This window comes from Dermacentor variabilis, chromosome 4 (assembly GCF_050947875.1).
Source record: "Dermacentor variabilis isolate Ectoservices chromosome 4, ASM5094787v1, whole genome shotgun sequence".
In the NCBI taxonomy this organism is placed as follows: Eukaryota; Metazoa; Arthropoda; class Arachnida; order Ixodida; family Ixodidae; genus Dermacentor; species Dermacentor variabilis.
Window position 1 is genome coordinate 143,985,030 of NC_134571.1, and position 24,824 is coordinate 144,009,853.

The following is a 24,824-nucleotide window of genomic DNA, read 5'->3' on the forward strand; positions in this document are numbered from 1 at the left end:
GGCCCTTTTCCGACGTCGAAATCTGGCAATTAGTGGGCCGTTGTCGCGACTGATTACGCGACCCGGTACGCAATCACGCGAGCTATGCGCACATGCTGAGCAACTGATGTGGCACATTTCCTTTAACATGTCGTCATCCTCCATCACGGCGCACCCCGGCAGCTCCTCACTGATCGCGGGCGCACCTTCTTGTCCCGAGTAGTTCAAGAAGTACTTCGCTCCTGCTCTGCCGAGCACAAGCTCTCCACCGCCTACCACCCGCAGACAAACGGTCTGACGGAGCAGGTCAATCGCACGTTGACAGAAATGCTGTCTGTGGACGTTTCTGACGACCAGAGTGATTGGGACAGCACGTAATCCTTCGTAACCTTCGCCTATAAATCGTCCCCTCTCGACACCACTGGCTTTTCCCACTTTCACCTCCTGTTAGGCCGCCACTCTTCTTTACCCCTTTGACACACTGCTTCCTTCCTCGGCGAACACTCCCACTGAATATGCTCAAGGCGTCTTCGCCCGGGCTCGCACGGCACGCCAGATTGCCGTCTCCCGGCTCACTGAGTCTCAAGCCGCGCAGAAGATCCGGTACCACAGCCTGCACCGGGACCTCCGATTTCCTCCTGGATTCGTTGTCCTCTATGGACACCATGTCGCCGTGTCGCCTTGTCTTAAAAGCTGCTGTCATGGCATACACAGGGCCCTACACGATATTGCATCAGCTTGACGATGTTAATTACGAGATCGCTCCGCTCGACTCACTTTCTTCTCTGTTTTGCGGACGGACGCTGTGCATGTGTCCCGGCTGAAGCCTTGCTTTGCCGCGAGTTCACCCCCTTTGTATTTGGCGCTGAGTAAACGGCGCCTCTACAGGCGGGGGTTATATTACGGCGCAACCAAGAGTGGCGTCAGTCAGAAAAGGATTTGACGTGTAGAGGCGGAATCGGTCTCGACAGCCATCTCGTTTATGCATCGTTGTCTCTCTTGTAATATTGTAAATCCATCTTTATATGTGACACCTGCAACGTCACAATACATGTATTATTAGGTTAACTGTACAAAAATTTAACTCCACTTATTTCAGTCTAGAAGGCCATTGCGAAATGTAGGAACATACAACTAGACCATGGTTACGATTGTCTTCAACTTTCCGATAGAACCATGTCCAGTGAAGTTCGTAACTTCGAAGTTAATTGATGTAACTAGTCTATTTACTAAAACAATAGTTTCTTTTTCTTCGTGTAAGTGAGACCACCTCAATAGATAATTCATCTGTGGCGAAGTAAATTGACCAACTCTAGTATGCTTGAAAAAAAAAAAAGAGAGTTGGAGAAAGAAAAACACCCACACACTTTATATCGTTCATTGAAAGAAAAGCAATCTTAACCTTAGGTTGCGCTTTAGTACGTAGAGCATGCACTAATAAATGGCTCAATATTACGTGATACCTATTTGTGCAATATGAAATGCAGAACTTGCGCAAGTATGTCTTTCGCGGTAAGATTATAGGAACCCGCCGGTGTGGACTGGTAGCTATGCCTGCGCTTCTGAGCTCGATGTCACGGGTTGAATCCTGTTCCTGGCGGCTACATTTCGACGGAGCGAAATGGAAGAATGCTGGTGAACTTTTAGTTACACCTTAAACAACTCCAGTAGGTAGAACATGTTCTGGAGGCTCCGGCTATGGCATTTCTCATAATGAGATACATTCAAATTAATTCAATAATATTATGGGAGTCCAGGAACTTTACACCCATTAAATACCATTGTTATAGTTCGTTTATCGAAAGAGAAATGTCCTGGGATGCTTACTTCTAACTGAACATTTTCCTGTAATACGTGATATAGTATCAATGTCTTAATGGTTCCAGATTTGAATGTATATGTTTGTGCCGCGTAAATGTTTTTGTAACTTCGTAACCTTTCATTGTTTTTTTTCTAAAGTTCCTAGACACTTTGAATTCTGATATATGTGTTCTAGATTTTTGCTCCGTGCATGTATTAGGATTCTATGCTTTTATTGTACGTTTTCTACAAGAGCGCTTGGCTTTCTTTAGGCAAATTATTTCGCTTTTCGCCCAGGCTTTCGCACATCTACGCGATGTGGACAAACTGAATTGAAATTAGTCGAATTCAATTATATAAGGCTGCCGCCGTAAAGGTAACGGAATCCTCAGCCTTGGCCAAAATTGAAATGCGGTGGCTTCAATACGCGAGACAGGTGCTTCAGCCGCTTCAACTGTAGAACCTGCACGACAGTTGCCTACACAGGACAAAATCATCTGGACCCGAAATGACACAGCTTTTTCGCCCCCGCATACCTTTTGTAATTGTTGGCCACCACCGGTAATAGTGTGCCGGACAACCCACTTCACTGGCAGCTGCGTTGATACGGACCACTTAATGGTAAGAACGCTCTTCTGAATACGGACCCCAACATTTAGCAGGGTTCAAGGTAACACATCTAAACATCATCGACTATAGGAGGTAACAAAGAACACATTATTAAGAGCAGCATGCCGCCCACGTTTTCGCGGTTTTCTTTTTATCACCGCTAAGAAAAGGGATAAGCTTGAATTGCCTTTGCAGGTACAACAGGTGGCACCCGAACGTCGGTACGCTCAAACTTTTGCGGCGCGTGGATAACGGGTCCGATGATCTGCTGTGGATGCGCCAAGGGCCGCAGGGCAAGGAGTGGAAGCGAGCTCGGGTACAGCTGTACTCCAAAGATCCTCATCAGGTTGGCCCCTGAATTTGGTTACTGCATTCAATTATTCATTGTACCTTTGAAAAATACATACACGCCTACGTTGAGTGCGAAGGCGGCGTCCTAAACTAAAAACTTGTGTCCTTATAGAAACCTACGGCAAATTTCGTAAAGACAACTCTAGCTTTCGATGAAGGACTCAATGCTCGATGTTTTGAAATTTCGCGTTATTTTAGTGCAGTAGTAATCTGATTCGATTTGGGTTAGGTCGCCTTGCCGCCTATAAAGTCGCGGCCCCTCTGCTTCTCTTATTTTTTTATATCAGCGAGCACTCTCACCAGTCACTGGAGTGATCTGGACTTTTCACTGAAAGCGGGTGGTAACGATGGGTGGCGATGTGCCGAGGAAGATAGAGAACGACAATTCGTTCAATAATACTGTATCAACACTGTCGCATTACACACAGACGATATCTTGTGGGTGACTCTGGATTCGACATACCTCCGCTGCGAGCTAGCGTCTCCGCGAAAGTACACCAGTGCGTTACTTTTCTCGAGCCGAGGTGAACGCAGCACGACTACCCTAAGTGGAAAACTTAGGGCACTGCGCCACAACGCGTTCTTGCGTGCCAAAATGAAGTGCACGAATAGGGAGATTAGTTAAAAGTGAGAAATCACTTGACCTCTGCGCACAAGAAAGGCTTACGGCCTGCACCTCTCTTGCTGTCATTCCTGCCATTGTGGACACCTTACTATAGAAGTGCATATACGGTATTTATTATTATTATTATTATTATTATTATTATTATTATTATTATTATTATTATTATTATTATTATTATTATTATTATTATTATTATTATTATTATTATTATTATTATTATTATTCATAATGGCGTATTGGCACGTGCTCTCAAGCGCGGTGTTTTTACAGTCCTGGCGTGTTTATGTAGTTTGCTCACTAAGGTAAATTATGCAAGATATAAAGCTAGCTTCCTAACAACTTTTTCTTCACTTTGCCCCACCGCGATTTCAGCCATGTCTCAGTAGCTTCGACTGGCCCTGATTTATTCACCTTTTCTCTACAATATTGAATATGCAATGGCACCCCGAGCCGGGCAACAGATACTTCATTTGTCGTTAACAAGTAACAGCACCCACCGCACTTTACATTTACAATAATTTTCTTTCAGCCAGTGTGCAGAATGCTGGTGTAATATTTATAGGCTAGATTGCATGTCCTTTTTGTCGCTTCTGTGAGTCAAAGTTTCGCCTATAGAGGGAGCAAAATAAGCTAGCCAATCATCCGCTTCTGTTCACATTCCTGAGTTATTTTCCTCTGCGCCGCCCGTATTTTGACGGGTACATCTTCTTTGTCTCCTGGTAAGGCATCATTTAAGTTTGGTTTTCATGCACCTACAGCACTAAACTTCCAACTGTCCTTTGAAATCAAACATTTACCGACGCACTTCAGCCTAAATCCACCGCACCTGGAATACGAGCTAGCCATCCGCGCTAACAAATTCACGCTAGCAAATGTAAGCCTGTGAATCATCACTACCCTTTGTACACCCGTACCACCTTCCGTCAAAAGGACCCCCATAGCGGTCTGTGTTTCACTGTGGCCGCGTATTTCTCTCAACTGCGACTACCTCGCAATGTTTTTCTATTTTCCCTATTGGCCCGAACCACTGGGTTGCCGTACTTACCTATCATTGGTATAATATTTCCCTGTATTGTGGTCAGCTCGTGAGGGATTTTATTACAGTGCGGAGCCTCATTTCATTATACACAATCTAATCCCAGAGCATCGCACTCCTCTCAACGTAAATCATGCTAGATTGTCCATTTTTCACAAACTGTCACCTGACATAGCGTTGTCTTCCGAGCGCCTTAATCCTGATAGATGCTGCTAGGCCACCACACGCTCATTTACATAGAATGTGTTCACTGTTTGTATACAGTGTGTTCATTGATACCATGCAGTGGTAAACAACATCTAGACAATACGTATGTATGACTTAATAATGAACTAGTATTAACCAATTCCAAGGAAGGAAGAAAGGAAAAACATTAATGCTCTATTTACAGCTTTCAGCGGCTAAGAGAGGTCTTCATGTTTTACTGAAGTCTTCAAAAATAGTGAATAATTCAGTTAGATATATCTTAATTTTGAGCCACCAATAAAGCTATTAGAAAATACTTTGTTACGAACAAGACAAATGTTAAGGTAGTATACAAAGAAAACAGCCCATATATGATTCACAAGTAATGCGCAACAAAGATACAGTGGCTGAAAAAATCTTGACATGTTCTTAGCGCAGCAACGCAGGTTACATAGCCGCGAGTGAGTAAAGACCGGTATCTGGAAAAAGCGTAGATCACTTACGGCGACCATGGGGGCAAGTAATGTGCTCCGTTCGCATGTGAGTACTTCTGCCGGCGAGTTCTCGTATGTACTTGTAGGAGCGAAAATGCGCCAGACCTTCTCCGCATGATCAGGGTGAGCGGATGGGGAAGGATATGAATATGTGAAGGTGCGTGCCGCTGAGGAGTCGTTATCGTGATACACGGAATCAAAGAGTCGATTAAACCTGCTGTGCATGTCAGGTAGAAAGAGATTGAGAGGCTGTTTTAGAGCAGTTAGGCTTTGTTGATGAAAATAGCATGACAATGTCAGCCTTGGTGCTTTATTCTGTATACGTTCGATCAATTTTTTATCATATTCGACCTTTGAGGTATGAGTATGCATGCGGTCATGTAATGTGTGTCGTAACTAGGAGTGACAATAACTGGAAACTATTAAGTACATCCGTTTGGAAAGCTGCTGGCCAGTAATTAGGCTCCTTTCTATTTTTTCCCTAATGTACCATTCTAGCATACTTGCATTGTTGAGTGTGTAGTATTCTGCCTAATGTCTTCATATCCAACTATAATCACAATATGTTCTACTAATGCGACCCTACTTACCCCTTGAATAAGCCCAGATAAGTGGCTCTCCACTTGCCTGGCCATTTCTACGCATTGTGCGGTTCTAGCGTTGTTCTATGTGAATAGTCTTGTGAATAGTCTGCGAATATTCTTGTTTTATGCGAATAGTTTTGTTCTAGGAAACATTAAGACTAATAGTCTTCTTCTTGGGGTATTCTAACGCCGTCCTGCAATAATACAGGTGTTTCTTTCCAATCAGTGCATGAAGTTACAACTTATTCTCTTGTAATAGGTGGTAAAATGTAAGCTATGAATGACATTCAATTTGGCTTGTAAAAGAAATGTTCGATAAGCTATATTTAAGCGCCATCTCGTAATAGGAAAGCGAAGAGTATTCGACCACAACGTCATAAATATTTGTCATCGAATAATTTTCAAAGCTGTTCATCTTGCAAAATATATGCCTCTACAATGCGAATATGCTCCGAAATACAGTCGAGCCCTGTATTGAAGTTCCTCTATTGTCCGCAAGCGCGCAGTTGCCGCCTCAAAGGTAGTCACCATATTCACTCGCCAAGAATTCTTTGTGCGACTTAACGACTCGCTCTTAACTCCTAAAATATCCAAGCCTAATATCCAGATATCCAGGCACGGGTGGTGTTGCCTCCCGAGCTTGCAAGTATATGGTCTCGCTATCTATTTTCGCATTACCTTGCTCTTTAGGCAGTTGTAAAATGCAGTGTAGTTTCTTCTCTTTCTTTGGCTAGGTACAAAACTCACGAGCTATTAACGGAAGAAAGATACCGTAACCATCTGTGGCACTGTGCACGCTTGGAGGAGGGTGGTCTCCAGCAAAGCGAAAATACATAGACAACCTAGACGTCTCACCATGGTCGGCTACCGGTCATTGATTTTCGCTGCTTTACTGGTTAGCTCGCAATCGCTCACACATAGGCATTTCGGTGTTTTTCTACAACCAGTCGGTAATGCTTCGAAGCATTATTGACTACCTCAGGATTGGTTGCGCACACTGGTATCTTCAGAATTGTTTCCAGAAAGCGCATATGAACTAGATGGCAGGAACGTTGGGACCCTAAAGTACACAATAAACTGCATCTTGTCAAGCATTATATATTACAATGAAAATCTTCATGCATAGATTTCTATTTTATGAAGGCATCCTCTGCCGTTTACAAATAGAACACAAATATCTCGCCCACTGTTATCTCCTGAAAAAGGAACGGCCTACTTAGGAACATTGCGATGGCGAGCTCAGAATATTACACATATCTTTACCACATCATTTTCTTAACAGGCATCGACAAAACTTTTCGGTTCCATTATATGCAAGCATCATCTCTCCCTGCATCCCACGTTTTCATTTTTCTTATAACACATCTTAAGTCACTTTTCACTGTGTTTCACAGTTTCTAATACTTAGTTGATGTATACACCCCTCCTAGTTTATTTGCTTACAACTGGCATCACCTATCCACCACCTCCATTTTTTTTAAACTCGAGGTTGGCTCATCATGGCTTTTAAGGCTTTTTCGCTACTAAAATACAACTCGTACACAAACTCCTGGAAGCATTGCGAGTTACTTGAACCAGCGCTTGTAATCACACAACTTCAATTGCGCAGGAGCGTTTCAGGATTGGCCGACACGCAGGCGATTGGCACTAAGGTGGTCGGCGTGATATCGAGACTGTTACCGCGGCAATGGAAAATCGTGGATGCCAAATGCGTATATGTATACGATAGAAGATTTCGTAATATGACCCGGTATATCTAGAAATTTCCAGTGTGCGTAATGGTTAATTGTGGTCAATTCAGTCAGAATTACTAGTGATGTTAATCGCCGCATGATTCCTCCATTATAGGTTTTAACCACTTCAATTTTCTCGTGAATGCCACATTCCAGCTTGTGTTTGAAGCTCTGCTGAACGCCAGCACTCCCGGTGTGCTCGCCATAGACAATTTCGTCCTCAACGACAGCCGCTGTGACAACGAAAAACGTACGTAATTATGTTTCTCACAGTAAAAATGTTCGTTTGTGCTCATTTGATCTTGCACATTCACAGGGTATGAAGGCGCTGAATAAATAATCAATGAAACTGTATGAAGATACTAAATAAAATAGTCGCAGTTTTAACCGAAAGGTGAAGCATTGATTGCTATAGCAAATTATTAGACAGCTATAAGTACTACATAGACAGCTATAAGCAGTAGGTCAAAATTATTCCGGAATCAACCACAACAGACAATGCTGCACAAGCCTGACTATAAACACGATACGAATCGAAACGGTGGAGGAAGCGGCTATAACGTTAGCCATAGCCCAAACCAACGCATGCTATATATAATCAGCGATTCCCAGACGGGAGTACGCAACTTCGGCAACGGCCGGATCTCAGCTGAGGCGCTAAACATACTCATAAAAGGCAAACGACAAGGGAAGACAGGGGCGTCCAAATCCTATGGATACCAGCCCACACCACCGACTAAACGGGAGAAGACAACCCTAACGCGGCGGCACACAACGTAGCTCGAGAACTGAATTTCCGAGCTGCGATGAACGTAGACTCCTCGACAGGGCCCTCCGAACTATGGGAATGGGAAGACAGATTGACCAGGTTCAGCGACATCACCAACCATTAAAAGATGTAAAGATGCACTTATCCTCCACTCCAACCACAACTCACTAGATCGCAGGCTCTCCAGTGGCGACAACTACAAACCAAATCCTACAAGAGCCCGATACTAATGCATGCTATTTATCCAAAAATGTACACAACAGATAGAAACAAAGTGTGTTGCACTAGAGCCACGCTACAACACATGCTATGGGAATGCCAGGAACTCATACAGGACAATGCGAGCGCAGCCTCCATCAACAGCCTCCGCGCGCGATGGCAGGCTGCGGCGCTCAGTTTAAACCTAGAAGACCAACTTTGGGCAGTCCAGCGGGCCAAGAAAGCGGCCGAGAGGCAAGAACTCTAGGCCGTAACCTCGGTGGGTGCCCCAGCCCACTAACTCGCCGGACGTGAATCGTTCTGATTCGAAATAAAGTTTTCTCACTCACTCACTCACTCACTCACTCACTCACTCACTCACTCACTCACTCACTCACTCACTCACTCACTCACTCACTCACTCACTCACTCACTCACTCACCCACTTCGGCATTCCTCATAGCCAGATTGTATGTTCGACACGTGCAACCCTAGAATTTCAAAAAATTTTTTTTTTCGGTTTAGACGGAGTATGCGACTTTGAGTCCGACACGTGCGGATGGCAGTTGCACAACTGGGAACGCGCGACGTCGACAATCGTCGGACTGCCCGCTGCTGATCACACCACTCGGTCTCCTTCAGGTAAGCTCACTGGCTTTGGCAATGGCTACCGGCGTGGCTGGCATAAGATCGCAACATGCGAGGGAACGCGACATACTGAGCGCTGGAAAGAAACGGTGCGAACAGCACAAGCCGCAAGGCGGATCAGACAAGACGAGCACAGACAAACGACCGAAGCTTTACTTGATGAACACGGGGCATAAATGCAACATCTACACGCGCATGCTAGCCATAACTCTAGACAGCGATCTTCACATGGAGCAGTCCAAGATGACGAAAATCAATAAAACTTTAAGACGCAAAACAGAATATGAACAACATCGTTGCTTAGAAAAAAAATTTCCTTCTTTTTTATAGCGATACTTGTTATGGGCTCGCAATCCTGGTCGCTTGGATGCCCGCGGTTGTCTCTCGCTTGAGTCCCGAAATTGTTTGCGAGAATATCACAAATAAGGTAAAAAAAATTGTGTGGCGAGGATTTGAATTCACGACCGAAAATTGGCACTCCAGAGTGCTACTTCTCATCCGTACTACCGATTCTACGGCAGTGGGCAATAGCTGTTAGGACTTATGCCCGGCCAACATCTGCGTACTGCTTAGAGCTGGCGTCCGCGCCTTCTTTGTGTATAATGCTCGGGGACAACTGCTGAATTCCTTACTTTGTCCACCCGCAATAACGCAGTGCACTTGCCTTTCACCTTTAAAAGAGACCCGAGCCATCTTGAGTCCACTCACAGTCTTATCATCTTTACTCTGCTGATGTAAATTCTAGGCCTATTGGCAGTTTTGTTTTGTTTTGTTTCATGAGAAACTGCTATATTTGGTTGAGCGCTGATATTAGGATGAAACATTACAATTTGCCACGACGCAATGCTATTTGAACAAGTTACATATACCCGCCTTCGCTCCATTATACATTCTGCAGCCTTCCTGTAATGTAACATGGCGCCTATTAAATTCCGTTTCATTGCTTAATCCATGGTCATCTCACTGTCGTTGCTTGTGCTACCAAGCGCTTAAGGTGCGTTCTTCACGCTATAGTTTAGATGTCTGATGTCCATAAGCAATTTCCAGAAATTTAAGTTGGCGCCGCTGATGACCAAACTTTCATTAAGGAATGCCATGTGTGCAGCACTGGCTTAATGGTAAACATGCTTCACAGGCAATACAGTAATATCAAAAATATGACCTGTGGGAGTTTCTAAAAACTCGACGTATGAGTCAATGCTCATTGACTGCTTGATTCGTAGAGCAGCGTATAACCGTGTTCTTGTCCATGTAGTGACGTTGGTCTTTTAGAGGAAGCGTGTTCTGCCTTCTCCTCAAGGATGAATATAATCACAATCTGTGGAGCTGGTATTTATAGCATTGCTTAGCGTTTCTTCAAAGACGCAAAGTGTATCTCAATTCCAACGGATTTCCCAACAGCGCAGTTGGCCCGCAGAAACGAAAGCGCTCACTGAAAAAGCATGGTACGTTGTGTCGTGCATGTTTTTCATAAAAGCCTCGCACACACATATCTGGCGTTCCGATAATATTCATAGTTCCGTTTTTATCACGTGATGCATATACCTCGCAGGAAACTTTGCCTTGGCAAAGGCACCTGGTGGCCGCATGGTTAGCCCTAAAGGCTGGTACGACGCGACTCAGCACAAGTGTTTGCGGTTCTGGTTCTTCATGTCGGGAAGTTCAGCGGAAACTCTGAACGTCACCAGAGTGCTGCATGAAAATCAGCAGGAGTCTCTTTGGTTCGGCACCACATTTGACGCGCCAACGCAACAATGGTTCTCGGCCTCTGTCACCCTACCTACTTCCAAAGAAGAACTCACTGTAAGCATACGAAGTTCTCCCTGATTATACGCTGATTGAAACGCCAGCTTCCCTGCCCCGAAAACGGACACTCCTCCTGAACACCGAGGAACGTATTGGCAGGCGCAGCGCTACGAACGTAAGCTCCCGAATACGCGATGGAGATATACGTGAAAAGCAATACAGCGCTAGAAAGAACCTAATGAAATGTAGTGAAGCTCGCCACCCCGTTTGTGGTGTAGCCGCGCACAAGTAAAAATCCTGAAGAAAAGCTAATATTATTAGTAAATGGTCATGTTGTTTGCTCAGCTAACAATGAAATGGAGCAGAAGAAACTATACCCTACATTACAAGTCCACATTGTGCACTATCTGCGACATTTGTTACTGATTGATTAGGTGTGTGTTAGGGTTACGACCGCATGATCTTTTATGTATGCAGTAATTCGTAACTAAGGCAAGCAAGCATGATCGGGGATGGTTTCATTTGTAGTTTGGCATTATCTATATTGCATCGTAGCTAGTCACGTGTTCTAGCAATTTATCGACGCCTAGCAGCGTCAATGGATTGAATTTGCTCGCTTTCTTTTAAATATGTTAGGACAGGGTTTTCGGGATTGCCTATGCGGGTACTGCGAACAGCCGGGTACACCTATTGTTCTTGTGTGTATATACCGTGACATCCACAAGCCGCCTGCACCCTGTATGTAAGGTTTTGAAGGCTGGGAAGGGCCTTCACATGCAGGCAGTTAGAAATAATTTGCTCATAAAAGTTAGATTCTATCAGGCTGTGTGGGAGATTGTAAATGTGACCAAATATTGCTTCGCTCCAATTGTCCGCGTATTTATTTAAAGCCCGTTAAATTGAAGCTCCGATAATTTTTTGCGCTATCTACCGGAAGCCACTGAATCGCGAGATGGCACCGTACGTCACGCAGAAGCGCCTGCCTTCAGCCTGGTTGCTGCAGCCTTTAGGTCTTGCTGTCAAACAAGAAAGTCTGCTAAGAGACGCATGGCCCTGCATCGCGCAGCCTGTGACTGCCGTCACAAGGTTTCGCTTTCTGGGCCCAACTGCAAGACATCGGTCTCAGATACAGAAGAGAATAAAATTTATTACATGTTACCCACAAGGCGCCATTAGGACGCATTCTTTGTCGATGTATTTGCATTCGCTCGTGGTAAGGCTTCCCAGTACCAGTGGTTCAGTGCATGCTGCAAGTCCGAAAGTGGAGTTTTGGGTCAGTCAGAAAACTTTACTCGGGAAAAAGAGCGCGCGAAGGCATAAACCAATACATGCCTACATGTCCGCTTACATTATAAGCGCGTACGCACATTGACGTCCTTATTTGCCGCGTCCTACGTAGTTACTACGCCCACATTTACAATCTAGCGCGGTTTACAAATTTTTAGACAACGGTACATTAAATCTTCTTCAGTTTTGTTGCACTTTGAAAACCGCTTCCTTTTCTTTTTCTGGCCACGCAGATCGTTTACGACGGAGTGACTTCTGGTAATCTTGGCAGCGCAGTAGCCGTGGACGATATCAGCCTGGGTAATCTGCCTTGTCCTCCTCCGGGAAGCTGCTCCTTTGAAGAGGACATGTGTAATTGGTTCACTGCCAGGAACTTTAATAACGCACGATGGTACCGTCACCGAGGTTCTACCGTTTCCAATTTGACTGGCGTAGAGAAGGATCACACGCTAGGCACGAAAGAAGGTAAGGAAGTGTTTGTTATAGTCGGCTTTTAGTTTGCTCGCACCGAAAACAACAAAGCCAGAGAACTTGCAGCATCCACGTGTTTTTCTCGTAACTTTTTAAACACCACTCTTGTTTGAACTCTCGTGTCATTTCAGACTACAGGGTCGTCCCTATTTAGGGAAAACATGTGAGCGCGAGGTCGCGCTCCGCGGCGCTCCATATGCGGTTGTCAGAACTACTTGCGCAGGCGTGTTGAGAGCCAGAGGCGGCGCCTACGGCATGTCGTCTGCTACTTTGGCGGTGGGTGCAAAGCCTCGCCTGGTACTGGCACCGTAGCTTTGTTTGTATCGCGAGGCAGGAACGCCCGTTCATCACGTCCACCTTCGTAAGGCGCTGTGTTATATGGCACGCGGTACAACAAAATGCTTCAAGTGGTAAATAAGTAGTACGAGAATGACAGTTTTTAATGCGTAACCATTATAGGGCTACTTCCGTCAGAAATATGTCTGCTAGTCCGTTTGTAATGCGTGACGCGATGCGCTATATAGCTACACACATGGGGTCCTTTCGGGGTCTATATGAGAATGCCTTGTGACTATGTAGGACTGCTTATATTCTGATTAGACTCTATAGTGTAAGACTCTTCAGAGGACTGACGATGTAGTAGGAATAATCAAGACTCAAGGCTAATAAAATTAATTGCGATGAAGCTAAAGCTAGCACTCCTTAAGAATAATTAAGCGCAATGAAGACTTAAGGAAAATAAGGGCTTATCAACTATTACTAATTAGTAATTGCCTAAGTAAATAATTTCTAATTAATTACATATTTGCAAGTCGATTAGCCTAAATAAGTGTAACTAGGCTTACTTTAGTTAAGACTAATAGGGAGAGCTTAAGGGCACTTCAGATTATTTAGGCCAACTTTGATTGATTAACATTATTTTGATTAAGGAAAAACATAACTATTTAAGGGTAATTAAGATGACTCGGGCCTAATTAATAATAATTACGATGACATTCGATAAGCCTAAGATGTCTTAAGACTAATGAATGGTAAAAAAGCGTAGTATATATTATTTACAATTAAATTACTTAAGCATAATGACAATAACCGATGCTAAATAAGAATAATTAGCTAGGTTTGGTGTTAATTTAGGTTAGATTATTTAGCCATGTCAATAGCGGTTAGGATTTCGTTAAGCTCAATGAAGAATGAGTAAGATTACTTAAGAGTAATTATTGGTACATTCATATGATTAATGCTAAGTTGAGTATTGGTAATTAGCAATATATAAATGCATTCAGACGACCTAAGACTATAAAAATAATTACGATTTCATCTCTTAAACCAGAGTGAAGATTATTCAATGTAATCAAGGTTAATTTACATTATACATTGCTATACAATTTACAATACATTCTTCACCCTAATTCAGACTAATTACGATTACACCAATTTCGCGCAATGAGAATACTTCCGACTACTTAGGTTCACCAATTCGGTAACTGTAACAGGTTATGGCAATCCTTGCAGCTCGTTGCTTCATCCTGAGTGCAATGTGAGTGCAAGGTGAGCAACTTTAGATAATACTTACGCATTATCTGACAATTTCCACTAGAGGGTTTCCGCAGTAGTATTCAAGCGGATCTTGTATTGGCTCATAAGTTACGATGCTGTTGTCGTGGTCATGCAAAAAAAAACCGAGTTGCTCCCAGAGCAGAGCAGCTGCGGAAAAGGGCGACTCCAGCTGCATAGGCGCGCGCTCACGCTACGCGCGCCACCAATCAGAGCCGTTTCGCTTTCGCAGGGGCGGGAAAGTGCACCTAAGGGTTCCGCGCATGCTGCCCCGGCTTTGTTTCCGTTCAATTCAGTCTCGGAAAACGAATGGGACGGCCACGCATTGTGTTGCCCCCCAAGGAACGGGCAGCGTTCGACAAGTGGCGGCGAGAACTCGCCCGTGAAAGCGCTCGCCGTCGGCGCGCCGATGCAGCCGTTATAGCCAGCTGAGCCCAGGCAGTTCGACAGCAACAAAAAGAAGATCCCGAGCTGAGGGAGCGTCAGGTCGAAGCAATCCGGCAGCGTTACCTGTTGGGTACTTAACCGTGACGAAGGCCAGGTGCACGGAGGACAAGCTTCGCTTACGCCCACTTTTCGGTAGGGAAGAGTTGGTCGTTTTCTATGAAAGGGGAATTGTTTCAATATTTGACACACGCTATGTGCATGGCGGGTGTGCCCTCTGTGCTACTGGATCGTCTCAATTTTCCTAATGAACTCGTATATCAGCACTGCTCAATCTTTTTATCAGTAGCGCTGTGTGTTGAATGGGGAAAACGATGCAGTGAACGAGATGTTCCTGAGGCTAGTCACGGGCACAAGTAGTGCGTGTTAGCATCTATTTTCACGATAGGTGGTTTTGCCACTGACCACAACTTAGGCGCCCGTTCATAGGAAGGGGTGGTCGGATTGTTCTAGCAGTAAAGTTCTGCGCATTTACTGTTTGTGATTCTACAATAAATGGATCGGCTCAGCAGGTAGATTATATTAAGCAAAGGAAAAGAGTGAGAGAGAGCACACATTCGAGGAAACAGCGCGACGAAACTAGTGTATGAAAAGCACATGCTGTAATGTGAGCCTCAGATCCTCTGGCTTTCGATGTGTTATAGAGTCACGAAAACTGGCAAGAAGTCTCTCATAAACGCAGAACACGTCAAAAATGAGGTATTCTTCGAGCACTTATTTACTGTTATGAGCAGTTTTTTGGCGACGGGCGATAACAGCCAGCGATTTACGTACGTTGATACGAAATACTTACTGCCGTGCACGCTGGAATGTGGTGTAAGCGAATTTATGACGGCAGTGTGAGGCGAGGTTTCGCCCGCGCTGTCACAGTAGCAGACGACACGCCGTAGTCCCCACTTTTCGCTCTCAGCGCACATATACATGCAGTTCGTTCAGCGGCCGTATGTGGCGCTCCGCGGAGCGCAACCGCACGCTCACGTGTCTGTCCTAAAGCGCCAACCACACGCACGCGATATTCAAGAGACAGCGACAAGCGACCCGACAGGGACACTGCCGCGTTGTCGCGTCGCGGCGTGATGCAAGCACATGGAGGCAACATCGCGAAAAGGAGTAGCGCCAGCTTTACATTGTTGTGCGAATAAGGGCTATCGTGCGCTCGTAACAAAATTTCTAACATAGCAAGAGGTCAACGTTTTACCTAGATAAACTTCAGTATGCAATCATTCCCAGTGGAAATCTGTCCCCTGCCACAAACGCTAAATTATGTGGCGCAATCTGGTGAGCAAAAGCTATAACACTTTCGCGGCCCTCGGTGGAGTCTCACAGTGTCAAAAGAAGCAACCAATCACAATAATAACGAAAAGCGAGCGCCGACATTTCGTCCTCAACTTCAGATGAGACGAAGTGATGGCGGTTTTTTACTATTTATTTTTGCCGTCCCGGCAGAGAGCAAACTGCAAGAGCGAATTAATTAAGATCGAAGCGGGCGGATGAGGGTGGACTGGTTGCTGTTATGTTGTCGTGCAATAGCTGTCCCCAGCGCCTGTTGCCGCGCTGACTTCTGGTCATCAAGCGATATTTTGTGGACACCGCAAGCGACAGCGATGGATTGACCTCCACGGTGGGAAAACCTGTCTCTCGTCGCCGTCGCTTGTCACTGTCGCTCGAAAATCGCGTATATGCGCTTACGCCTTAAGAGTGGACGATCATGTACATCGTGATAGATCACAGTGACCAGCATCTTCCTGCAACTTTGTTACTTACCTCGTGTGGGGCTGTATGACTGCGATTCTCTTTTGAGTATTTTGGTGCCATTCATAACTTGCAAAAAACCTAATGTAGAGTCTCCCAACGAGAGTCGTAATGCCTAATGAACAGCCTCATCAACATCATCGCACATTGACTCCGTCTCGGCATTTCGTGCATGATACTTAGGATGCAGACGTGGGTGAATTTGAATGATTTCTGAAAGCAAGCTGTTGTGTTTCACAATGAAGAGCGCTGGAGGGGCCAAAATACAACGATCAACGGCGTCTTCGGTGGAAAACACTACTGCATGACAGAAGAACACAACTTGGCTTTGGAAAGTATTTTGTTTGAGCATGTCTGTTTCTTGGGTCGGTGCCTATAAAATGTACTTGTTTTAGGCAGCTGACTTAGTTAATCCAGATGAATTTTTACTACATGTGTTCATTTGTATCATGGTATTAAGACCGAAAGGCAGCCGCAGCAATAATAGCGGGCAATCAGTCCGTGTCAGTACCGTTGTCATGCTCGTTCAATGAAATGATAAGATGCTTTAGGTGCATTGAAAAACCTGTGATTTCACTCGTAAATGCCAAAGACTACGATTCGTTGATTTTCTTATGTTTGCTTTAACGGCTTCTTCTCGCCTTGTGGCAATTTATGTTACTTTTAACCACGTTTCATACAATCATATGATTGCAACGCTTGGTACATAAACACACGGAGGTGTAAGCAATGTCTTTCAGCACATGGTAGATGTTACAGAATACGATAGGCATTAATGAAAACTATCGTATGCAAGCGTAGATTATTATGTATATTATTCTTTGGAAGCCTTGGGTGCACTTCGCAGAAAATGAATAGTGACTGCCTCTGGCCCTCGTGCATTTGCGTTCAGCGAGCTGCAGGGCGCCCCGATCATGTCAAAATTGATAGATTGATCTTGAGTATTGCTTTTGACAAGTGGCAGTTGCTGGTGCTACCATCTCATTTCTTTAGCCAGCACGTTACGTCTATTCGCTGCCTTCAGCCTCCATCGAGCACTAAAGCATTCTGTTGCAACAAAATGTATATGGTTAGTTTGTTACCGAACCAAGCTTTTAGAAGCATATTAAAATACGAGCTGCAGCCAGGAACAATCCACGGCGTCACACTTTATCGTCAGTGGCCAAAAGTATTCAGCAGAGCCTTTGATTCGCGCATTGACACAAGTAAGATAAGATAGCTACGCTGGCGTGTAAATGCTTCGTCAATGCGCTAAGTTATATACGATTCTTATATTTCCACATTTTCTCATACTTGCAAAGCAAAGGTGATTAATAATAACTCATATGCAAGAAAATATTAATGAAGCAGGTCAGCGGACCCTACCTCTGCGGCGATGATTCAGACTCGGCACCGCAACCATGCACGCAACATCGCAGATTTGGGCTTGCAGGAAAGCTCTGTACTATGCCTTGCTCACCGGGCCAATGAACTTTGGCAGCGCACAATTTCATTAGTCTGACAGTCAGGCCTGGTCAGCACTGAAGTACACGTCATTGAGGAGCAAATAAGCCGGAAACTACTCTTTCAACTTCCACTTTCTTACCAAAGTCCACGCTCGAGAATTTCCGCTGCGGATGTGTCTCTCGCAGAAACGGAGAAATGTCAGCCTTGACTCGATAGCATGTTAGTTGTGGAAGCTACAAATTACACAAAGCCGAACGCTAAGGCGCAAAATGCGAACTACTGCGCGCTTCAGCAGGACTTCTTAAGAAATAGTCTGCGTTTTCGCCTTCGCGTTTGTCTGCCTGTCATTTTTCGTGCACGTCAAATATGTTATCCAGTCAACATTCCTCACTGCACACAGCAGCAGACAATTCGGACGCCCTAATGCACACACACGACGAAGGGCAGTAACGGGTGGTGTGACCGCTGAGAAAATTCGCAGCACGGACATGCTGCCGAAGCGCAAAGAACCTTTGCAGGCATTGCAATGGCGCGAGCACTTAATGTAGGCGTAAGTTATTCTGCGAGCACCATAAGTTATGCCAGCCATGCATAAATATTCTGCATGGGAAGTGCCTGTCTCGAAGGGGTTGATGCCTTCGCTTACGGCGGGTCCAGACGACGGGTAAGGTGTGGAGTTCTCCTACCTGCGACGTGATTAAGGGGCCGCACTTGCTTACAACGAGCGCATGTATTCATACCATAGGCTAATATGAGACGAAACATCGGCTCGAGGGTACAAGTACACTGCATGTCGACGGCGTTTATTTGTCGTCCGGGAGAATAGTTTACCTGTTTTAGAGAGCATGTAACTGCAACTACTTCGAGATATAGAGAGATGCTATTCACTCTAGTTAGGAGGGTGCACGATGCACACGCACTGTGTAGATGGCCAAATAGGAAAGATAATCATGCGTAGTCACGCACACACACACGCGCGCACACATGGATCACAGACACGCACGCGCAGAAGCATACATGACGAGACGATTATTGAACTGATATTGCCAGGCGAATGCATGTGGGACGGCTTTTTCATGATCGGTATCTTCTGTCATTTATATTCCTTCATTGTTCGGGACCTCGTTTTGGTGCCCCTGCATATTTTATGTCACGAGTCACTGAGCGCGTCGTGGGATAAAAACAAAGACAAAATGGAACGATACATTACGAAAACTGGCCAGGTTACAGTCAAGGTAGCATTTCCTGATTTGAGTTTGTCTGGTTTGTCTGGCACCTTTGAGTTTGTCTGGCCGGCTATGCAAAACGTTCATCGGCGCACACTCTTAATCCCCATTAGCCAATTCTTCGCGCACACACCTATCTTGTATGTGTTTTTCTTAGCAGGATACTACCTCCTCCTCGATGCAGAAGATGTGGCTGCAAGATCACTTGGCAGTGTGCAGAGTCAGGCTCTCGCCTTAGGCCCTGTTGTTTGTTTAAGACTCTACTATATTATGAAGCAGCACTGTGAGTATTCTTTCCCGAATCGTAAATAGTGTTTCAAAATATTCCATCAAGGTGCCTTAGAAACGGGCGCGAAAATAGGAATAAATTATTTCTTCGAGAAAGCCTTTGGCGCCGAAGCCAGCATTTTAATATATGCGAGGTAGCAATGGGAAAAGTAATTATGAAAATTAATCAGATCACCATCGAAAATTTCGAAAGATCATCCCTAATAGGGAGTAGAATTAATGAATGTTTCTAGAGTTGCGGATTGATGCTTTGGCTAATTTCTGCGGAACACTGATTTCCGGCTAATTTCGGCCAGGTACCAGAAATTGAAATACTGAAAGGCGCAGTTCTACGCCGCTAGCAGACGCCCACGAGTGACATAGCTGTTTCCGCCTCACCGTGGAGCGTGCAGATCAAGATGTAGGCGACGCCACTTTATTATAAAGGAGGTTGTCTAGGGTTGCTGATGCAATAGATTAAAAATGTAACAGCGGCTCCAAAGTTAGCCAAGTGTTCTTGAGTCTTCCGCTCTTTGAATATGCGTAACACAGCCTCATAGTCTCAAACAATCCTCGACTCGAAACTTGAACTCCAGTTCACCGAGTTGAGCACAGAGCCGCCCCTCGGCTGAAGAAGACGTCACGGTTCTTAAGAATTGCCGAGAAGACTCAACGGCGCGCACTCACCATTTCTGTCTAGGGGTGGCACCCCGATCGACTTTCTGGAGTGAAAGTGGAGGGTTGAGTATAGAGGAACGTTCTTGAATACAGGCCTTAGTCATAGTTATAGTGCCTTGAGATCATAAGTTATAGAAATAATTTAACAAACATATTGGGTGTTCATTTGATTTTATTGCTATGGCAATTGTATGGATACTCCAGATGAATCTCCGTCGTCGCCGTGTTGTTCCGTGTAAAGTCCAAGCATGCGATAGGATCGCGACCGCACATCGTGTGCTGCAGGCGTGAGGGAGAGCCGAGAAGACGGCTTGGTGTGGCGGCGCCTTGCGCCCACAGGGAGCGGGGGAGGGGACAGAGAGAGAGTGATGTGGAAGAGTAGGAGGGGAGGGGCCACATTTTCTCTAGTACGAGGGCGGCTCGGAATGGCGCGGCGCGGCACGTCCACGCCAGCCCCATCTTGGAGGTAATCTGCTGTGAGTACAAAGGCTGCGCTTGCCGAGGGCTGATGGCTCCGTGTGTGGTGTATTCCCCCGCGCTGATTTCGCGTTGAAGCATTAGCCGGCACAAAGGGCAATTTGCTCACTGCTACTGTCGCTCTTTATCACGCCATTTTTGTCGTAGCGAGTGTTCGCGGTCATAGAGGGAAATCTGCTCATCTTTACCCGCGCACGCGTGACCTCATGCTTGGTAACGTAAATAAGAAGTGAATATTCACTACGAATTCTACGACCAATGAAACTGCGAACGTTGCTTTGTTTTGTTCTCTGGTACTTAACTATTGCGATCAATGATTCTCTTCTTGGGCGGAACTGCGACTTGTGTTCGCATTCGTAGCGGGAGCGTCGTTGAGTGTTGGATTCCTCGACGAGCGCCGCCACTTGGTCGGGCAAGCAACGACGGTGCAGGCCACTGCGCCAAGCGAATGGACTTCGCTCTTCGTAGAACGAGCTGACCTGCCCACCGTGTTCACGGTAAGCGACCACGGCACCTCACGCGTGTTTCACACTTAGGGGGCAACGCTGTGGAAGCTACACGCAAGAAGTTCGGTGACCAAAATCGATCACTCCGCCCGTACCCTGGTCAAGATTCGTGGTTCAACATGTTCACGCTAGCATGTGCGTAAAGCTGCCGTGATGGGCCGGGAAGAAAGAACAGGACAAACAACATCATTTAAAAGACCGCATTAACGACCGTATAACGCACTTTGCTTATTTTTAAGGATGAAAAGGTTTTTCTTAAATTTAATTCCGAGCTTAAGTAATAACCAGCTTAACCTAATTGCTGGTAAAATACACTCAACTATTCCTTGGAGTGAACGCATCAATTGCAGGAAGTGTTGCTTTGCACGCCATATACTGTATGAAACGGAGCCTAAGCAGCGTGCGTGTTGGAGGGAAGCCCGTGAGCAGGCTTTGCAATCATACAAAAAGCGCTCAACCCCGATAACATTGCCCTCTTTACTACTATTACTACTACTACTACTACTACAACTACTACTACTACTACTACTACTACTACTGCTACTCTTAAACGAGAATATAATAATATTAATATTAGCAGAAAGGAGAATGTAAGGAATAATATTAATGAGAAGTCGTAATACTACACATTCTTTTCCTTTCCGAAATACGTGAAGCTTATTTATTTATTTTTTGATTAAGCTTAATTCTAATGCGCGAAGCTGTGTAAATTTATTTTGATGTCAATTCCCCTACCGCATAAACCATCCGAGTGTGGAGCGGAAGGGCTTTTTGAAGCTAGCAACAAAATCAATAATAATATAATAATATTTGGGGTTTTACGTGCCAAAACCACTTTCTGATTATGAGGCACGCCGTAGTGGAGGACTCCGGAAATTTTGACCACCTGGGGTTCTTTAACGTGCACCTAAATCTAAGCACACGGGTGTTTTCGCAACAAAATCATTCGCGCGTTGCAGTTGAAAATTACAATGCAGAGCATGCAGGTTCGTTATGGTCACGATTCGCACTTCCAAGGGCGTTTTCGTTCCAATCCGAATACCTGCTCTCCCCAGAACTGCCGTATGACCGCAGGCTTGTGTGCACACGCTGTCATCTCTGAGGACACGCACTGGCTTTCCAGGGTCACTGGCCAGCACTCAAAGGCGCCGGCTGCACAAAGTGAACATAGGCTATGGGGTTGAGAAACTTGCGCGAATTCTCATGTCGCTTGAACACCGCCGCTTGTGGTGACGCACGGTCACCATCTGCAAATGTTCCTAAATCACGATTTGACCCCGTGCACGTTGTTTTGTGTTAAGTAGCAGCAGTCAAAAGCGAAATGTTACCACAACAAATTACCGCAACATGTGTATGCTTCAGGTAATGCATGCTTACCGTAATATAACTTCATATGAAGGGGAACATTATTTTACCAGTTACCTTGTCACCGGAAGTGCCCCACCCCATACTTAGCATAATGGATTAGAATGTATTAGGAACAAATGGGGAGTAGAGTGGTATTCTTTGCCACTCGGCACAAGATCCCATGTTTGGTGGCTCCAGCAGGTAGAGACGCAAACACTTGAAAAAAAGAAGCCCACATGACAAACCAGCTGTGCGTTTCTTTTTGCTAAGTGCTTGCATCTGTACCTGCTGGAACCAGCACACTGTCAGTAAGCAATGGTTGTATATGGTGTATGGTCTTTTTTTTTGTTCGTCCGCACGGCTACGACAAGCGTTTGATGGCGAAACGAGCACATTGTCTCTTTGCTGAGAGCATAAGCTACCACAGAGCTCACGAATTCTTTTTGAAGTTACATTCCCTTTAGTATGTAGTCAGAATGTTTTTCGTTTGGTTATGCCAGTTGCCTACAAACGCCAGGCCACCTGCCTTGTGAGCTTGGCTTAGAGGAAAAGTGCGTTATCTTCTGCTCCTCGAATCGGTAGCACTAAACGAGGCTATCCCAGCGGCATTTGGCTTTGACCATAAGGGAAAGTTTAATTGTTACTGGTATGTTGAAGACACTGTTCCTTCTGCACTCGCGGAAAACTTTCTGTGGCAATGACGGGAAAGCTACTGGGACGGAGTTTCGGCGCACGTGTTACGGCGCCAAGTAGTCCGCCAGCGTTTGACAGTGCTTTTGGTTACTCGGAACTGACGCTGAATCGACGCAGCTTCCACGTGCGACGGTTTCGCGTTTGCCTAGACGCGGAAGGGAAAAGACGTAAAATAAGTGAGCTTTTACATTCAGTGGTGTGTTTTGTCCTATTTAACTGCTGCCAATAAGTTACTTTAACTCTCTCTTCCCGAGCTTTAAGTAAAATGGACGAAAACACAGGACTGTTTTCAGAAGCGCTCGTTCTTGTGCGCGCGTTGCCTCCATACCTTTGCCTTCATTACCACAGAAAGTTGTCCGCGACTATAGGGCGCCCGAGAAGTTTTTATGCGATTTGATTTGTGTATGGTATGTCGACATTTGCTCACTTACTACGCAGCCGACGGCCTTTTTTACAAGCAGGCAAGCCATTCATAATGTAGACATGCGTTTATAAATGTGTAAATATTGCTACAGCCAAAATGATTCCAAAGAGCAAAAGATGAGGTGGGGCGTGGAGAGAAAGCTAGCGGCTGCCCTGTATCCATGTACGGGAGACAAACACCCTGAATGCACTGCTGACGCAGAGGGTTTAGTGGCAAACGATATATTTTGTATCTTGGATGCATCACGCATCAATAACAAGTGTTAGCCTTACACTACGGGACTCGAGCGTGGCAACCTCCTGTTGCTTAGGGTACATAATTATTTCAGCGTCGAGTTAAAGATATTGGTCTATCATATTCTAGAACCTCACAAAAATGTGTGTTCCGAGTCTGACTTCATGTCCCGAACAAAAAATTTCTCTCGCCGGGGTAGACGTGTCCTTCTCATGACAGCAAGACTTCAGACTAATGACATATCATAGATTGTCTACATCAGGACTGCGCTTGTGCAATAACACTACAGTAATTTTAGTTGGCCAGACGTAAGCCTTTAAAGCGATAACAGCTGTGGGTCCTGAATTTTGTTCAAACTTTGCGTCGCTATACGATGGAAGATTTCGAGTTGCGCTTTTTTGTTCTATTAGGACTTCCATTTGCTCTTGCGTCACGCAGGTTGTTATTACCGGCCGTACCGAAAGTGGTCGCAGTGACGTCGCCATCGATGATATCGACGTGCGTCGTGGCTATTGTGAAGGGACGCTACTTACATCGAAAGCTCCGGTATCTGGTACGTTGACACTTCCTTGCTACTTAGTAACTGCACACACAGCTTATTTGTGTGTACAGTGTAATTGTGAAGTGTGTGTGTGTGTAGTGTGTAGTGTGTAGTGTAGTGTACAGTGTAGTGTAATTGTGTTACGCTAAAATAACCAATGTGAACGTTTTGAAACGATTTTCTTAGTGCTAATACACCTCTCACACTGAACGTTTCATTGTCGTTAGAGTCGAATGGCATTAGCATCTAATGACATTATTCGGGTACTACACAGCAATATTTAATGCCATTAAAATCGAATTACTTCCGCAGTCGAATGATGGAAACTCATTCTGATTCGCACTCGAAGCGAATTGATATTCTCTACTCCAGCGACAAGGAAAAATTATGATATTGAGCGCAACTTGAGAAGCGTTTACGTAAAAGGGTCATTAATGTTGCGCGTTTTAAGACATCTGTCATTTTAACGAGAGAAAATTTGTATTGTAGGTTGTCCCAAAATGTTTCTACTCTCCACCGCAGCAGTGTCTGGCCGCCGTCGCATTACTAGTTGTCTATACTGCCAACAATCGGGTGCCTGTGTGCACGTATGTATCCGTTTTCTCGAACGGCATCAACAGGGCGAGCGCACTTGAGCCAGGCAAATGCGTTTACTCTCATAAGGTAATGGCAAAATAACCTAAAGGACCTCCATAGCGCCAAGGGCAATCGCAAGATAT

At 45.1% G+C, this 24,824-nt stretch overlaps 1 protein-coding gene across 2 annotated transcripts in view; it reads left to right on the forward strand.

Annotated features, from left to right (window-relative positions):
- Positions 1 to 24,824, forward strand: part of LOC142579875 (MAM and LDL-receptor class A domain-containing protein 1-like) — a 41,570-nt gene that overhangs the window by 3,108 nt on the left and 13,638 nt on the right. For both annotated transcript variants that reach the window (XM_075690511.1, XM_075690512.1), the window contains exons 2-9: positions 2,584 to 2,734; positions 7,554 to 7,647; positions 8,890 to 9,006; positions 10,565 to 10,815; positions 12,279 to 12,510; positions 19,099 to 19,221; positions 20,721 to 20,857; positions 24,003 to 24,117. In XM_075690511.1, coding sequence (XP_075546626.1) covers positions 2,584 to 2,734; positions 7,554 to 7,647; positions 8,890 to 9,006; positions 10,565 to 10,815; positions 12,279 to 12,510; positions 19,099 to 19,221; positions 20,721 to 20,857; positions 24,003 to 24,117 — 1,220 coding nt within the window. The remainder of the gene's footprint in view (positions 1 to 2,583; positions 2,735 to 7,553; positions 7,648 to 8,889; positions 9,007 to 10,564; positions 10,816 to 12,278; positions 12,511 to 19,098; positions 19,222 to 20,720; positions 20,858 to 24,002; positions 24,118 to 24,824) is intronic.